Raw genomic sequence first — 17,466 nt, 5'->3', positions numbered from 1 at the left:
CTTACTTTTTGTATTTTTCCCCCACTTAATCCTGTCAACACACTAGACTCAAAGTACACATACCAAGACATAGTATAGAGAGTACAGAAGTGTAACTGGTAACCACACAACCGCCACCCGTCATGCTTCATTTATAGTACTGATCTTCTCATATGGGGAAGATAGACCTTATGTGCCCCTCAGGCTCCTAGGCACAACCACACTCTCTGCACCCATGATAGTTAGGCTCCTGGGTGTCTGGAGTTGTGCCCTCTCGAATGAGAACTCTGTGAGGCACATGTACTATTGAAAATGTGCCAGTTATTTGGTGCAATTAGCCACTAAAAACTGGTGTGTACACTTTGCATCACATACACCAACTGTTTTACACAATTTTGTAAGCTTTTTACTCCGTGGCCCAAATGTCGATCTGGGCATCAAAAATGTGCCAACATTTCAGTGCAGTCAACTTATAGGTCGCGTAAACACAGACTAGACCAGGGATCAGCAGCCTTCGGCACTCCAGCTGTTGTGAAACTACAACTCCCAGCATGCTCCTTTCACTTCTGTGGGAGTTCTGAGAACAGCCAAGCAAGTGTGCATGATGGGAGATTTAGTTTCACAACACCTGGAGTGCCGGAGGTTGCTGATCCCTGGACTAGACCATTTATTTTGTGCACGGACACATTTTTGGCACATGGACAGAATTCTGGAGTAAATCTAGTGCAGGATTTACAATACTCCAGATTTATTAAAGGTCCACATGCCAGAATAGTAAATTTGCCTAATATAAAGACTTTGGGGGTCATTTAAGATGCTGAAATAAGCCTGTATTAGGCGTATTTCAGGTGCAGATTGCGGTGCGACGGTTAGTTCCGACGCAATATGCAAATTTTCCTTGCTCACGCCAGGTCCAAAATTGTGGGCGTGACATTGGCGGGGAAGGCGAAAGGCCGACAGGCTCGTATCATTCATCATTTTCTACACCTGTAGAATGTAGGACAGCTATGAAGCCGTCTTCAATTTAGAACTGGCGCTAGATGCACCGAAGTTATGTAGAGGCCTGCTCCTCTTCATAACTCCACGGAGCCACCGCCAGCTTAGGGCTTTATTAAGTCTGGCGTCTAAAACGCCGGTCTTAATAAATGTGCCCCTTTGTATTCTTAGACAGTGCAAAGTGCCACACTAATAGTAAATCAGCCCCAATGTCCTCAGTGTAAGATACGTAAAGCAGTTCTGCATCACTTACCTGCAGAAACATTCCGGCTAAGTCATCTTCTGGTCCGAGCACGGGGATCTGTGTGAGACCTCTGGGTCGCACCTGTCCTTGAGGTACTTCAGTGCTGGGTTTACGTTTTACTACGTCTGCGCTATCTGAGGCATCAACAAAGAAAGGAAACACGTTAAACCCGCTCTCCGTTTCCAGCCAGCAAACAAAGTGACGTGTAGCCCAACACAGAAAACGTGGTGTGAGGTGTGGGGAAATTTCGGCATTTCTTTGTAGGTATAAATTAGAATGACAAACATTTACAAAGACCTTGCCAGCTCTCCTGACCTGCTTCAGTAATTAGTCGTGTGATATTCCTTTCATATCCTACATGCAAATGTATGAATAAACCAACACTGTCAAATCTGTGCAAAAACAAACAAACACCTTGCTGACCAGGGAAAGGCACTGGCGAGTTCTCAATGGATATCTTTCCCGAGAGGATTAACAAAGGAATGGCACAATGCACAAATGGTGCCCCAAATTTGTTATTTTATAGGGAGAGTAAGCATTTTATTAAAATACATGTCAGGAGAATGGACAGGTCGTCTTTAAAGGAAATCTGTCACCATGAAAATGCAGTGTAATCAGCAAGCAGCATGTTGTAGAGCAGGAGGAGCTGAGCAGATATCGTATTACGGGAAAAGATTCAGCAGCTCGTGTCACTCATTTAATTAAATTCCTTCTCATTCTGGGTTTTGAAGTCCAGGAGGTGGTCCTGTCAGAGACTGACAGCTTTCCCTCTATGAGAAGACTATCCTATCAGTGACTGACTGCCTTCTCCTTCTACGAGGAGGAGGTCCTATCAGTGACTGACAGCCTTCCCTCTATGAGGAGACGGTCCTATCAGTGACTGACAGCCTTCCCTCTATGAGGAGGCGGTCCTATCAGTGACTGACAGCCTTCCCTCTATGAGGAGGAGGTCCTATCAGTGACTGACAGCCTTCCCTCTATGAGGAGGCGGTCCTAACAGTGACTGACAGCCTTCCCTCTATGAGGAGGCGGTCCTATCAGTGACTGACAGCCCTCCTTCTATGAGGAGGAGGTCCTATCAGTGACTGACAGCCCTCCTTCTATGAGGAGGCGGTCCTATCAGTGACTGACAGCCCTCCTTCTATGAGGAGGCGGTCCTATCAGTGACTAACAGCCTTCCCTCTATGAGGAGGCGGTCCTATCTGTGACTGACAGCCTTCCCTCTATGACTGTGTATACAGAGATAGCTGTCAATCACTGACAGGGGACCTGTCACCTCTCCTGACATGGCTGTTTTAGTAACATAACTACATTCCAAATGAAATGACAATTCTTATTCCTATTAGACGTTTACGGACAAGTTATCTGCTGTCCCCAGTTGGCTGTGTCTTTGCACAGTTTGACGCTGTCCAATCAGTGCTGGCAGCGGCAGACTGTGCAGGGACATACCTCTTTGACAACGGGAATTGCAATGCCCAGTTGGCAATTTATCCATAAACTTCTTACAGGAATAACAGAGGAACGGCACAGCATAACCAGAATACTCCAGAAGTGTTATCGCATGGGGAATGCAAATATTTACTAACACAAATATGTCAGGAGAGGGGGCAGCTCCTCTTTAAATGGGCTATCCCACAAATAACACGTATCACCTATCCCCTGGTTAGGTGATAATTGGGATCCACGCCCCCCACCAATCACTAGAAGGGGGTCCTGAGACCCCTGTTTTGCCACAAGTTAGTCGATTTTTACCCACCTCTTCTAGGTGGTATTGAAGCAGTCAGCAGACTATGAAAAATTTGGCCCCCAGTTGCACCTCTCTCATGCTGAACCTCCACCAAATGCGCCATGTAATCTGAAAGAAAAAAAAAAAAAAAAAATCATAAAAATGGGACAGATCTGTGTTTTTTATTCTGCTGTTTATGAGAAGATGGATATTTAATTTAATGCAACCTAAAGATCATAAAAAAAATAAATATGCCATGTGCTAAAATACACAAGAAAGAATCCCAAGGCTCCAGAACTCACTCTTATCCATGATGTTCTGCTCCAGCGACTGAGGTTCATGGGACACCGCCTGGTCCAGATACTGCAGGAGCTTGCTCATACTGGACACCGGGATACCAAAAGACTGGACGAAAAGCAACAACTGCTGCGGCTCCAAATCCTGCAATGCTAAAAGCAAACCCAACATTAAGAAAAATAACATGCCATTTCTAAAAGATGCGCTAAAACAGGAGATTGATATGTATGCTTGTGTTCAGACTGTCTACTATGTCCTTTACACTAGATATGATCATTTTGACTGTAATCTTTTTCACGTTTTATGCCTTTTCCTCAAAGCAAACATGTAGATACCAGTCCCAGTGATCAAAGAACATTGTTTCATTGGCAGATCCCTCATTAGACGCAGGATCGGCAGGACAATCTAAAGTGTTCGGGTGAAGGCAGGACCTGATGGACATTCACTGTCTACACAGAGCACGCCATCCTTCTTTTGCATTACGAGGGGCTCCCAAAAAACTTCAAGGCAGGTGACATCTTGTTTGAACATGAAATCTAAGGCTCTGTTCATATATCATTTTGCATTCCCTTGGAGGTACACTCAGGAACATTCTTGGACATTATAGAATATGCTTTCTGATAGGCTGCACTCTTCTGGTATATGCTGGATGCACAGGGGTACATGGACACACATGAGAATGCTCCTGATGTACACATGGCAAAAACAAGATGTGACCTGGTTTGTCCCGAATGGTCTTTAAACTTACCGGCATCCACAAGACGAGGAACCTCTGAACGAATCATCCGGAGTTTCAGCCAGTCAGGAAGCAATAACGCTTCTTCTGAAGTGTCCACCAAGAATGCTGTAGGGAGAGGTTTCTTCTCAGGAAACCAAATGTCCAACAAGGCAAAGAAGTCACTAGGGCCTATTATAAAACAAAAAGGTACACAATCGTGTAAATTGCATCTACAGATTCTTCAAGGAACTAAACTAACAAAAATAATACTGACCACGAGGAGGGCCGAGGGTCAGCAGAATGACCATGGCGTGGACAACCAGAATATGCATTGTAGCAGTCTCCCCAGTGATCCAACGTAAGAAAACCTGATCCTGTGATTCAGACTGAGCAAAAAATAAATAAATAAAAGTTACATTTGTAAAGTGCTGCAGAATACGTTGGCGCTATAAAAAAAAGAAATTAAGATTATTATTACTACATGAAATTGATTAATAAAACAAATCACATGTGACAAAGAAATGCAGCAGGCTGCTCCGGCAGAGAACAGCCTGCTGGAGTTCTCTGGATCTGGCATAGCCGGATAGTGCTGTGTGCTAACTGGACCCCATTGGCTATAATGGGATGCAGTGTGGATCCAGCCACTTCCTGGCATATTAGCTGGGATTTGAATGGACAAAAAAAAAAAAGTCACAGCACGCAATCTCGGCATATATGCAAGGGAGTGGCTGGATCCCCGCTGCATCCCATGCCGGATCTACAGAACTCTGGCAGGCTGTTCTCTGCCTGAACAGCCAAACAGATTTCTTTGATACATGTATGAAACTAACCTAAGCAAGCCTAAGGTTTTGACAGCGAGTAATTTAAATGATCTACAACAGATTAGTAATCTACACCATGAATCACTTATAATTAAAAACCTCAACCACTATTTTAGTCCCCCTAAGGGACTAACAGTGAGATCGTCTGATCCCTTCTCCCACAGACTGCAAGGATTTACTATTGCAGTCTATGGTAGAATCACTATGCTGCTATCAAGCCTTAAAAAGGCCCGAGGCTGCCAGAGCAACTAAACAGATCCCTCGATCTCTGAGCAGGGGGGAGCCCTTCAGTCAAATAACTGCTCAGATACCGTGGTCACAACTGACCAATCACGGACTCTGCCACTGGGAGCCTGCTGAGTAAAACATTAGGCGTCTGGCATCTATGGTGCCAGCTCAGCTCCTGAGTGGGTACCATCTTTAAAGACCCAAGGTCTGGAGTACAAGTAGGGTAATTGTTAAGGAATAAAATCAAACTTGAGGTAAAGAGAACAAACAATGAATGAAAATACATACCCAGCTATACACTTCATCTCCTTCTTTGCTTTTTCGCATACGTTTGACATAGCGTGAGAAAATGGAAAGGAGGGCGGACAGAACAGCATTGGATTCTGGGCAGTAAGACAGCTTGGAGAAAAGGTGACCCATTATTGTGGAGCGTTCCACTGTCAGACGAGCCACATCCTGCAACAGAGGGACAAACAGATGCAATGACCAATCCTAAGTAATAGCAAGGCCCTGAGCTGTGGACTGGTTAGAGGCCCTATGAACCAAATGGATCTTTACACCCGCTGAAACCGTTCAAGTGGGTTCCCTGAATTCCACCAAAATGCCAGACAGGAGACTACAACAGGGTTGTAAATGATAGGAAAAAAATAAATAAAAATCTACCTTTTTCCTCAGGAAGAATGCCACTCTTACCCATGGGCTGGTACTGCAGTTTAGCCCCATTCACCTTATTGCACAGTAGAAGACAAACATGGTCATTATGCAAACCATTTGAGGAAAAAAAAAAAAAACACAATGGTTTTCTGCGATTTTTAAAGTTATCCTAGAAAAGGGAACTGTGCGAAAAGAATAAACCTCACCTTTAAATGACCCACCTCCACTTTCCGTCACTTCAAATCACTGCTGAGTCTGCAGAAATCACTCAGTCATGTGACCTCTACAGCCAATCACTGGCCACTATCAGTTACATGCCGATCAATTACATGTGATGATTGAAAATTAGGTTCTGAAGGTGCCCAGGGGCGGCGTTCAAGCGGCCGGTGCCCAGGCCCCTCGTTGCTTTTCATATGAAACCCCTCCCCTTTCACCCCTCTGTCCCGCCCTAGATTCTTCAAAAATCCAGCGACAGCGCCGTTCACAAAATTCGACGCACCTGCGCACTTCATTCCCCATTATGGGCAGAGGCACAAGGCCAGCTAGATGTACGGGCCGGCACGTGCACATTAAACACTCTTGTGCCTCTGCCCATAATGGGGAATGAAGTGCGCAGGAACTGCGAATCTTGTGAACCGCGCTGGATTTCTGAAGAACCTAGGGTGGGCAGAGGGTTGAAAGGGGAGGGGTTTAATATGAAAAGCGACAAGGGGCCTGGGCACCGGCCGCTTGAACGCCGCCTCTGAGCACCTTCAGAACCTAATTAACATATTAAATAAAAGTGTTTTTTAGCGAAAATAAGCGACGGACAGCAATACGGCAAGTAGCATTCCAATATGGGTACTATAATACAGATCATGGTGTTAGTGTTCTATAATGGTCAGTTTAGGTAAAAGACTCCCTTTAAAGAGGTTGTCTCATGACAGACAAGGGAGGCAAACGTCTGATGAGACAACTCCTTTAATTTCATATTATATCTACTTCCCCTCTTCCGAGTCCCTTGCTAATAGGTGACTCCAACTGAAAAAGAATTGTCCCTCACCAGTGCAAGTTCATTATGTTGTCCTTGACCTTCAACTGGTGCATACTGGGAGAGGTACACAAGATAAGCACTGATGGTTCTTAGGTCAGTCTCCATATGGATAGCCTGAAAGAATATAAATAATAATAATAAAAAATAATAAATGAGAAACAAAAACACCTCCAAGAGCAACAGGGGCGTTACCGTTACACCTACAGGCTCTGCTCTCTGCAACTGCCGAGCCCTCTCCTTCTTAATTAAGGTTAAGTGTGATCACATTTAAACTCCCTGGCCCTGTCAAAGTGCAGAAGGCGCAGGAGTTGCAGAGAGAGCAGAGCCTCTAGGTGTAATGACAACGCTCCTATTGACCCTAGAAGATCATTTGCATATATTAAAACATTTTTCTCAGCAATGCGGGCACATATGAACATGGGACCAACACAGATGCCTTCAGCTGCCAAGCACACATGGAACAGGTCAGCCAGCGTCATTGGTACAAGTCTACTAACAGATGCCCTTTAATATTAGATCTGCAAGGGTCCAACTCCCTGCAACCCCGCCGATCAGCTGTTTGAAGAGGACACAGCGCTGAGACCTCCTCAGTGTTTACCTGCACGCCATCTAGCTTGCATGGGACGAGCATCGGTAATTACACTGCACTGCGAAAGGATGGGTCATCAGTATCATTACAGTGCCCAATCCCAGGAAGTGTACCCCTTGCCAGTGTGAAATGTGAATACCATTTATGATGCCCTTAAGACAAGTCCAGGTACCTGCTGTAAAGCCACAGCTGTCGTTCCCTTGACACTGCCAAACAGCGGCAGTTTAGGCAAGTCTCTAAGCAGCCACTGATACCCAGGAATCAGCTCAGAGTCAGAAGAAACATCATCCATTGACTGATCCTTCTCCTCTCCGTCCTGAAGATCTCTGGATGTTAGCACCATGGACAGACCCTGAGAAAACAGGAAAAACCATCCAAACGCAGTCAGTTCTCACCAATATTATCAGATACTTTCAGTAAATGTAAATCCCATGTGGAGAAACTATTGGTTTACCTTCATAGCCAGGACGCGGGAAGAGACCTGCGGGGAGCTGAGGCGTCGCAGGAAATAATCTAACACTTCACATGTCGTTTGCTCATCAGCTTTTGGTCCGAGAAGCAAATCCTGAAGACGGCTAAGGAGCTGCCTCTGTTTCTGCTGCCTCTAAAAGGTGAACGGATACACAGCAAAAATATCACATAAAATGTCATAGTTTACTTTAGAACTGTTCAGAGCACTTTGGAGGTCATTTTTTAAGACCGGCGTTTTAGACACCGGTCGTAAACACAGGTCACCAGATTTAACCCTATTAAGCTAGCTGACATTAGCGATGTGCTAATGTCAGCTAGCCTATTCCTACTTTTATCTATGCCCCCGTTACGCCAGAAATCTACCTTTTATAATATGCTAATTAGCCTCTAGTTGCAGGGGGCGTTGTTCCTGCTCCGAGAGGCTCCGTTCTCCCACCTTTGTCGCCTCCCTCCAAGTCCTGATTGACAGGGCCAGGCAGCGCTCGCATCTGTCTGCCAGCCCTGTGCTCTGGTGAAATCTCGCGCCGTTCAGTATTCGGCGCAAGCGCTGTGAGGAACCTGGCAGCCTGCGAGCGTCTTTCACTCACCGCGCCTGTGCCGAATGCTGAACGGCGCGAGATTTCACCAGAGCACAGGGCTGGCAGACAGATGTGAGCGCTGCCTGGCCCTGTCAATCAGGACTTGGATGGAGGCGACAAAGTTGGGAGAACGCCCCCCTCCCCGAGGCTAATTTGCATATTATAAAAGTTAGATTTCTGCTGTAGCGGGGGCATAGATAAAAGTAGGAATAGGCTAGTTAGGTTTAGCTGACATTAGCACATCGCTAATGTCAGCTAGCTTAATAGGGTTAAATCTGGTGACAGAATCCCTTTAAGATGCAGAGTTGCTGTGTGCCAGCATCACACACCAAGTGCCAATGTTACCTAATGTGCTACCTACAGAAACCCTTTAATGAAGACCTGCACTGGCGATGGATGCGCCAAAGTTATGCAGAGGCGCTGGCCTCTACATAACTTCAGCGAATCCAGCGCCACTTCTAAATGTAAGACAGTGTCATAGCGGTCTAACATTTACACCATTTTCTACACCTAAACCCCCCCCCCCAATAGGATGAATATATGACAACCACCCGTTTTCACCCGTAACAGACAACTATGCTGCTACTGATTACTTCATGGATAATACAAGTTTTCCTAAAACATACACGTCAGGAGAATGACAGGTCCTATTTAATATGGTCAAGAGATATGACATATTTCAGCAAATCAGCCCTCTTGACAGGTATGCTTTAGTAAACACTTGTTTCTAGAACTGTATAACTGTTGGAAATCCATGATTATATATAACTGGAACCCTATAAAGGAGAGCAAGAAAGTCAGGGCACTCACGCTGTTCTGCCCATGTGCTGAACATTCAATGATCATGTTCAGCGCAAGCACAGAAGAGGAGGACCTATCCAGAGAAAGTGGTGATGTGGGTGGATCACGTGGCCCCCACCATACTGCACCCAATGGATACAGGCAGCAGCCGAGGATTGTTAGAGCTTACTTAACCCACAGATGGGGACCTGGGGTCCTTTTGTTGCGCGGCAGGGATAAGTCATGATGTGAAATACGGATGAATGTCACACCAATAGTAGATCGGGGCTATTGCTACATATTTTAGCAAAGTTGCCAACCTCTTTAAAATGACAAATGAGTTACCACCAGTGTTCCTCAACTCCATTCCTGCCGGTCACAATTTGAGAATATCCCATAGACTGAATAGCTGTGGTAACTCCTGATGCACTGACACTAATTATATCAGCTGCTTAACGCTAATGAAATCCTGAAAACTTGACCGGCAGGTGGGCTCTGAGGACTGGAGCCGAGGAACACGGACTTCATTCACATTGCCTTTGAATTGTCCGTTTGACCCCATTTACCTGACCTAGCCCAAAAGAGTGCCCTTTTGGCCTCAGTCAGGCTGGTACAAGTTAAAACTTTTTTTTTTCAGCCTGCTGCACTCTTCCATACAGAAGCATCCTCAAAAACAAAATCTAAGCATATGCTACTATATCACTAGACAGCAGCAAACATCTGAGGCGTCCGCATCAAGAAATCTTCCCAACGTGGGTGACGTGACCCTAATACAAAGTCTCGTGGAAACTGCTGTAAGCAAAGCGTCCCAGCCAACCTGTTGTTTCTTGGCTCTCTGTTCTTTGCTTTCATTCTCTTCATCATCGTCCCCCTGTTCATCAGCAGCATCGTGTAAGAGGAATTCACAGAGGCACTGTACAGGCAGCACATCCAAGGAGCCCTTCACTAGACTGCACCAAATCTGCCAACCAGGGCATAGACTGCGATGATGCCTGAAATAAACAGTTCACGACAGGTTTAATGCATCCACAGTCGTCAATATACTACATATCTTCTGTACAGTGAAGCGGGCTGCAGACAATTACATTTTTGTTGCCAGATTGTCCACGGATCCATTTGAAATTGGCACCAGATATCTATAGGGACAGCCCCGGGTGTCTCCTGTCAGGGAAAACCGAGCAAACAGGTTGGATATTTACCTGACTGGTTGCTTGCTTAACCTAGATAAAAGGGTGCCAATCATCTCCACTAGCCATAGAAACCGCACGAACACTTGAACATGATTTTGGGGGAGACGGTGTGATTGCGGTCTGTCAATTGTAAAGATAACTACCATCTGGCACTTTTATACCTGCACGCAGGTATTTCAGGCTATCATTGTACAAATGGATTTTTATATTATTTTCAACAAACCTGTCTTTGGATGATATTCAGAAGAAAGTCAGGATTGCGGCTACGACAAAGCAAGTGGCCGAGGCGTAATGACTGGTTCAAGGATTTGAGCTGCTCGATGGCATTAGGGGGTGGCCGACGAGGCGGCCCTCTGAAAGCACAGAATGCAAAGCATTACAGTACAGGCTATCAGGTCTTTACGTGAAGGGCTATTTAAAGAGGGTATTCCTATCTTAGACACTGGGGGCATATCGCTAGGATATGCCCCCATTGTCTGATAGATGCGGGTACCGCACCTTTATCGAGAATGGAGCGGCGAGCGCTGTGGCTGGAGGACCACAGATTTCCCACGGTCCGGCCACCACCAAGCGCTAATCCCCGCCTCTCCCATAGAAGTGAATGTGAGCGTGCCGCGCATGCACAACCTATGCTCCCATTCATTTCTATGGAGCAGGCGGCAATAGCCGAGCCAGCACTCGTCTATTTTCGGCAGCCCCATAGAAATGAATGGAGGTCGGCTGCACATGCGCAGTGCGCCCTCCTTCACTTTCGGGGCTCCGTTCCGTTCTCGATTTAGGCAATGGGACCTGCACCTATAAGACAATGGAGGCATATCCTAGTGATATGCCCCCCATTGTCAGAGATGAGGAAACCCCTTTAACAAAGCCAAAATCCCTACAAATAAAATCCAAGACAAGTATAATGTAAGCTGGCAGAACATAGCTCAGATACAACAGGTAACTACATACTGTGGATCCAGGCTGGTTAGCTGTGACAGGAGCAGACTGTTACTCTCGGTTATGGTTTGCTTGGTGGAAGCCGCTGCCAGGTGACTCTCAAAGGCCAGAATTTCCTGCCTCTCCCTTTGAGAAATTTGAAGTTCTCGGTTTATGATCTCCGTCCTGGTTTCTTCGTCTGTGACGGTGCACGGTGGAAAAGAGTAATTGCTGCAAAATCACAAAATAAATAAAAATTATATGCCGGGGATTGAGCATAAAAACTCAGTACAAAAGGCACAAGGAATAGTCACATACTATAGTCATAACATTTTTGCAAGTAAGGATATTAGGCTTTCTGCATGTAAGTGGTTGCACGGTGGCTCATCGGTTTGCACTTGTGCCTTGTGGCGCTGGGGTTCTAGGTTCAAATCCCACAGTGGACAACATCTGCATGGAGTTTGTATGTTCTTCCTGTGTTTGTGTGGGTTTCCGCCATGTACTCAGGTTTCCTCCCACACTCCAAAAACATACTGACAGAGTATTCATATTTTGAGCCGCTCTGGGGACAGCGCAATGCTAATGTCTGTAAAGCGCTGCTAAACATGTTGCCACTATATAAGCAAATAAAATGTGAACATTTATACAATTTTTATATAAGTTCTAATCACTGCAACTTGACAAAATTTACCGGTTTTAACTCAGCAAAAGATTTGGCAATGTGCACCAAAACCTGCAGGGTATCCAAGAAAGCAATACACCTTGTAACAACGTCAAGGACTAACATAATAAATGCTTTGCATTTCTACCTTCTTTTGCAGCCCCCTTTTACTTACTTTGTCATAACCATCTCCATAAGCATCTTTAAAGTTGGATATTCATCCCATGCCGCCAAGCCTAAAGTCAACAGGGGTGAAAGTAAAGAATCAGAACTGATCTTTAAGAGTCATTTATATAAAAAGGAAAACCCAAAAGTAGATAACCAGTCATTACATTGCTTACCGATATTGTCAGGGTTAAAGGCAGCAACAACAAGTAAAAGTGGCCAGGCCTTCCAGTACAGTGTTGAAATGGCTAAATTAGGAGGTTGATACCTAGAAATATCGAAAGAAAATCATAAAAATAATAAATAAAAAAACACTTGACAACAAGTTACTAACATCGTCCATTTATGGTCTATTAAAAGACAGGCATAGAATAGGAATGGAAGGCATACACAGGCCTATCAATATAGGAATAGTACGTATAGCAATCTCTCACTTTACTAAAGTAGAGCAAAACAGATGTAACATCTCTGAGGAGGTTTTTGACTGGGGTTGACATAGCTGCACTTCTGTGTATGTATCAGGGACTCAATACCCGGACCTCAAGCACTTTTGATTAAATGACGAAACCCTACAGATGTATAGTACTTTAGGTTCAGTTCAGGAGATCCACAGGGATGTCTGGCTGTCAAGTCCAGAATACAGACTGTCAAACACAGCTGCCTAAGGCTCTCATGCATTTTTTTTTTTTTTTTTGCGTGATTGGTTGGTTGATGGATAGTATTCATTTGTGTTTTAAAATTTGTTTTTAATGGTTTTAGAAAACATATAAAAAGAACAATAGTACATGAGCTCATACATTAGCATCATAACCAAGGAGAGAAGTATACAGTGCTGGTACAGTGATCAACTTCTACAGGATTGAATGAGGTCTATACGACGAGTAGAATAAACGGTACCTTCCCATCACTGTGCTGTAATAGCTTGCCATATATCATTGAAAAGAAATCATAACAATATGACCAAAGAACAGAAGGGTTACGAGGGAAGTCCGAGGGGAAGGTAGGAGATGGGTTTAAGAGGGGGGATGGACAGGACTGCTGTAGAAGCTAACCAGTGTCAGAACCTTTGGTACAAGTAGAGATTATGACCGCATATGTAACATATGTACTGGAACATTTAAAGTACTTAAGTGAATCAAGGGACTAATAGTCAGTCGATCTTGTCATACAGTAAAAACTTAAACATTTTTGCCCAGGACTCCATATGCTTGAGAATCTTTGGGGTGTTCGGGAATCCCAGTGAGCAATTTGTTCCAATCGATAGAGTTGATCACATCTCTGAAACCATTGTTGCAAAGGTGGGGGGTCCGGTTGTTTCCAGTGCACCGCAACAAGTAATCTAGCCGATGCAAGTCAAATTTTACATAGATTTTGTGTTTATTTGGAGTGTTCGGGGATCTTAAAAGCTCTAAACAGACATACTCTCGGAGAGACTGGAATGTGTGACTCACATATATTTGAAAGAGTCTTAGACACTTTGCCAATATAATTAGATTTTTGAGCATGTCCACCATATAAGGCTCTGTGTCCCCATATCTGTGTCACGGATAGTAGTCATTTGAATAGTACACAAGTGCGTTATTTTGCATCACTCTTCGTCAGGCCCATTGCACCCAGTGTATGTCATTACCTTTCCTCTTTTTTTTTTTTTACTGTATAGAAAAGTGCAGTAGCTGCCCTTTCCTATACAGTGGCACAGTAAAAAGTGTATACTTCGTGCTGTACTTTTTTTTTTTTGATGTGTCTCTACAGCAGTACGTGTCAGAGATATGAACAGAGCCTTAGCCCACATTCACAAAATCGTGTCCATGTCCGTTTTGCAGACCGCAAACCTCAGACTGGAAAAACACGGGCACTGGCCATGTGCACCCCACATTGCAGTGCGGACCTATTGACTTCAATGTGTCCATGATCCGCATGTTACAGACACGTCGTGTAAATGGGGCCTAAGGCCTCATGCACACGGACGTTTTTTTTCACGGTCCGCAAAACGGGGTTCCGTTGGTCCGTGATCCGTGACCGTTTTTCCGTCCGTGGGTCTTCCTTGATTTTTGGAGGATCCACGGACATGAAAAAAAAGTCATTTTGGTGTCCGCCTGGCCGTGCGGAGCCAAACGGATCCGTCCTGAATTACAATGCAAGTCAATGGGGACGGATCCGTTTGATGTTGACACAATATGGTGCCATTTCAAACGGATCCGTCCCCATTGACTTTCAATGTAAAGTCTGGAGTTCTGTTATACCATCGGATTGGAGTTTTCTCCAATCCGATGGTATATTTTAACTTGTAGCGTCCCCATCACCATGGGAACGCCTCTATGTTAGAATATACTGTCGGATATGAGCTACATCGTGAAACTCATTTCCGACAGTATATTCTAACACAGAGGCGTTCCCATGGTGATGGAGACGCTTCAGGTTAGAATATACAAAAAAACTGTGTACATGACTGCCCCCTGCTGCCTGGCAGGTGCTGCCAGGCAGCAGGGGGCAGACCCCCCCCCCCCTGTTTTTAACTCATTGGTGGCCAGTGGGCCCCCCCTCCCCTGTTGTTAACTCGTTGGTGGCCAGTGTGCGCACCCCCCTCCCTCCCTCCCTCTATTGTTTTAATACATTGGGGCCAGTGTGCGCGCGCCCCCCAACCCCCCCTCCCTCCCTCTCTTGTTTTAATACATTGGGGCCAGTGTGCGCGCGCCCCCCAACCCCCCTCCCTCCCTCTATTGTTTTAATACATTGGGGCCAGTGTGCGCGCGCCCCCCCCAACCCCCCCTCCCTCCCTCTATTGTTTTAATACATTGGGGCCAGTGTGCGCACCCCCCCACCCCCCTCCCTCCCCCCATTGTAATCATCATCGGTGGCAGCGGAGTAGAAGATTTTCATACTTACCTGGCTGCTGGCTGCTGCGATGTCTGCGTCCGGCCGGGAGCTCCTCCTACTGGTAAGTGACAGCAATGCGCCGCACAGACCTGTCACTTACCAGTAGGAGGAGCTCCCGGCCGGACGCAGACATCGCAGCAGCCAGCAGCCAGGTAAGTATGAAAATCTTCTACTCCGCTGCCACCGATGATGATTACAATAGAGGGAGGGAGGGGGGGGGGGGGTTGGGGGGGGTGCGCACACTGGCCCCAATGTATTAAAACAATAGAGGGAGGGAGGGGGGGTTGGGGGGGCGCGCGCACACTGGCCCCAATGTATTAAAACAATAGAGGGAGGGAGGGGGGGTTGGGGGGCGCGCGCACACTGGCCCCAATGTATTAAAACAATAGAGGGAGGGAGGGGGGGTTGGGGGGGCGCGCGCACACTGGCCCCAATGTATTAAAACAATAGAGGGAGGGAGGGGGGGTTGGGGGGCGCGCGCACACTGGCCCCAATGTATTAAAACAATAGAGGGAGGGAGGGAGGGGGGTGCGCACACTGTGCCACCAACAGTTAACAACAGGGGAGGGGGGGGGCCGCACAATGATATTCAAACTGGGGAGGGGGGGGGTCTGCCCCCTGCTGCCTGGCAGCCCTGATCTCTTACAGGGGGATATGATGGGGTTAATTGTACTATCATATCCCCCTGTAAGAGATCGGGTGCTGCCAGGCAGCAGGGGGCAGTCTTGTACACAGTTTGTAGTGTATTCTAACTAGAAGCGTCCCATCACCATGGGAACGCCTCTGTGTTAGAATATACTGTCGGATCTGAGTTTTCACGAAGTGAAAACTCAGCTCTGAAAAAGCTTTTATGCAGACGGATCTTCGGATCCGTCTGTATGAAACTAACCTACGGCCACGGATCACGGACACGGATGCCAATCTTGTGTGCATCCGTGTTCTTTCACGGACCCATTGACTTGAATGGGTCCGTGAACCGTTGGCCGTGAAAAAAATAGGACAGGTCATATTTTTTTCACGGCCAGGAAACACGGCTCACGGATGCGGCTGCCAAACGGTGCATTTTCCGATTTTTCCACGGACCCATTGAAAGTCAATGGGTCCGTGAAAAAAAACGGAAAACGGCACAACGGCCACGGATGCACACAACGGTCGTGTGCATGAGGCCTTAGTGTGTTACATACAAGGGAGAGGGAAAACACACACACACACAAATAATTTGCCTGAATTTGGAGAAAACCCTGGTAAATGAAAACTCAAAAAATAAACAAAAATAACAGAAGTTAAGCAAGGCCATACCCTTGAGGAAGCTGGATGTTTTCTGGATGGTGGTAGGTGCAGAGATTTAATACGGCATCAAGGAGCTGAATTCTTTCTATTTTGAGGACTTCTAAGTCTACAAAGAGAGTGAAAAAGATAGATCCATAATTAGATTGCTACAACGCTCACACCGGCCATTCACAGAAGATTTTGATTGGACACAAGGCGTTCAGTCAATCGTCCATCGGATCATTCATACGGACGCTTCCACTCTAGATTGTGTACCATTGGCCTGCACAGCTGCTGCCCTTTTCACCAGGTGATCAGCAAGCTCCATGGCATCAGCTGGACCAAGAGGGAGATCACGTGACAGACCGATGACCAGGATACGCATCAAGGTGTCTTCTAACAGGGGCACTTCAGAGCAGAGACGAAGGAAGAAGCTTAAACGGACAAAGAAAAAGAAAAGGTAGTGGGTAGAAAGCTTGGACACATTTGCCAGGACTCCTTAGGCAAGTTGGACTTTTCCTTTAAAAAGGATGCAATTTGCTAGCGCTACTTTATAAGAGCGAATGGCCCCCAAACAATAAGAAAGTGAGGGTATATCCTAGCGATACGCCAGCAATATCTGTGGCGAGAACCTCTCAGCTTTCTTGATAGGTCTTTATGAGTCAATACTTTGGGAATGAATTAATATATGGATAACTAGGTGATGCCATTGCAAAGTTACACTGGGAAATGAAGGAAGCAGTATATGATGACATACTTGCGGTCACTTTCTGGTGGCCAGTTGTCCCATTTGTAGTAAGTTTCCGGCTGTTCAGTGAACAGAACTTTGTGCAAGCTGCGAAACAGAATGGAAATACGAAAAAGCAAATGAATAAACAGGTAATAGAAGTGGCTGAGGCGCGATTGCTCATATTCATCGGTAAGCAATTCAATACTCCCATACTGATAAAGATGGGACCAAAACTGAAGGACTGTCATTTAATTTCATGTCGGGTTTTCATTATAAATAAGTGCAAGATTAGAAATAGCCAGAAGATTACTGGATTCGGTCGAGATCACAGGAGGGCCATGAGATGCATTCGCCATTATACTACGGCTTAGATGATGTAGTGTATATTATTCTATGTGCTTTCTCTACAAAGCTGAAGGGGGTTTATAGAGGAGTTGGGAGGACTGATCGGGGCGCTCATTAATTTGCCAAAGCTACAAAGATAGTCTCCTGCACTGGAGAAGTCTTCTATGGGAACGATGTACTTAAAGGGGTATTCCGGT

General features: G+C 45.8%; 1 protein-coding gene across 1 annotated transcript in view; it reads right to left on the bottom strand.

Moving 5' to 3' along the window:
* INTS1 (integrator complex subunit 1) overlaps positions 1–17,466 on the bottom strand; it is a 92,613-nt gene that overhangs the window by 42,919 nt on the left and 32,228 nt on the right. Inside the window, 18 exon segments of the mRNA XM_044304992.1 lie at positions 1,229–1,353; positions 2,976–3,074; positions 3,248–3,394; positions 3,991–4,149; positions 4,235–4,346; positions 5,298–5,465; positions 6,706–6,810; positions 7,458–7,637; positions 7,740–7,889; positions 9,932–10,054; positions 10,056–10,106; positions 10,528–10,657; positions 11,256–11,453; positions 12,059–12,119; positions 12,225–12,316; positions 16,225–16,321; positions 16,471–16,628; positions 16,952–17,029. Of these exon segments, the coding sequence (XP_044160927.1) occupies positions 1,229–1,353; positions 2,976–3,074; positions 3,248–3,394; positions 3,991–4,149; positions 4,235–4,346; positions 5,298–5,465; positions 6,706–6,810; positions 7,458–7,637; positions 7,740–7,889; positions 9,932–10,054; positions 10,056–10,106; positions 10,528–10,657; positions 11,256–11,453; positions 12,059–12,119; positions 12,225–12,316; positions 16,225–16,321; positions 16,471–16,628; positions 16,952–17,029 (2,233 nt within the window).

This window comes from Bufo gargarizans, chromosome 8, assembly GCF_014858855.1.
Source record: "Bufo gargarizans isolate SCDJY-AF-19 chromosome 8, ASM1485885v1, whole genome shotgun sequence".
In the NCBI taxonomy this organism is placed as follows: domain Eukaryota; kingdom Metazoa; phylum Chordata; class Amphibia; order Anura; family Bufonidae; genus Bufo; species Bufo gargarizans.
Note: the sequence above shows the minus strand (reverse complement) of the source record. Positions and strands in the feature narration are given on the sequence as shown.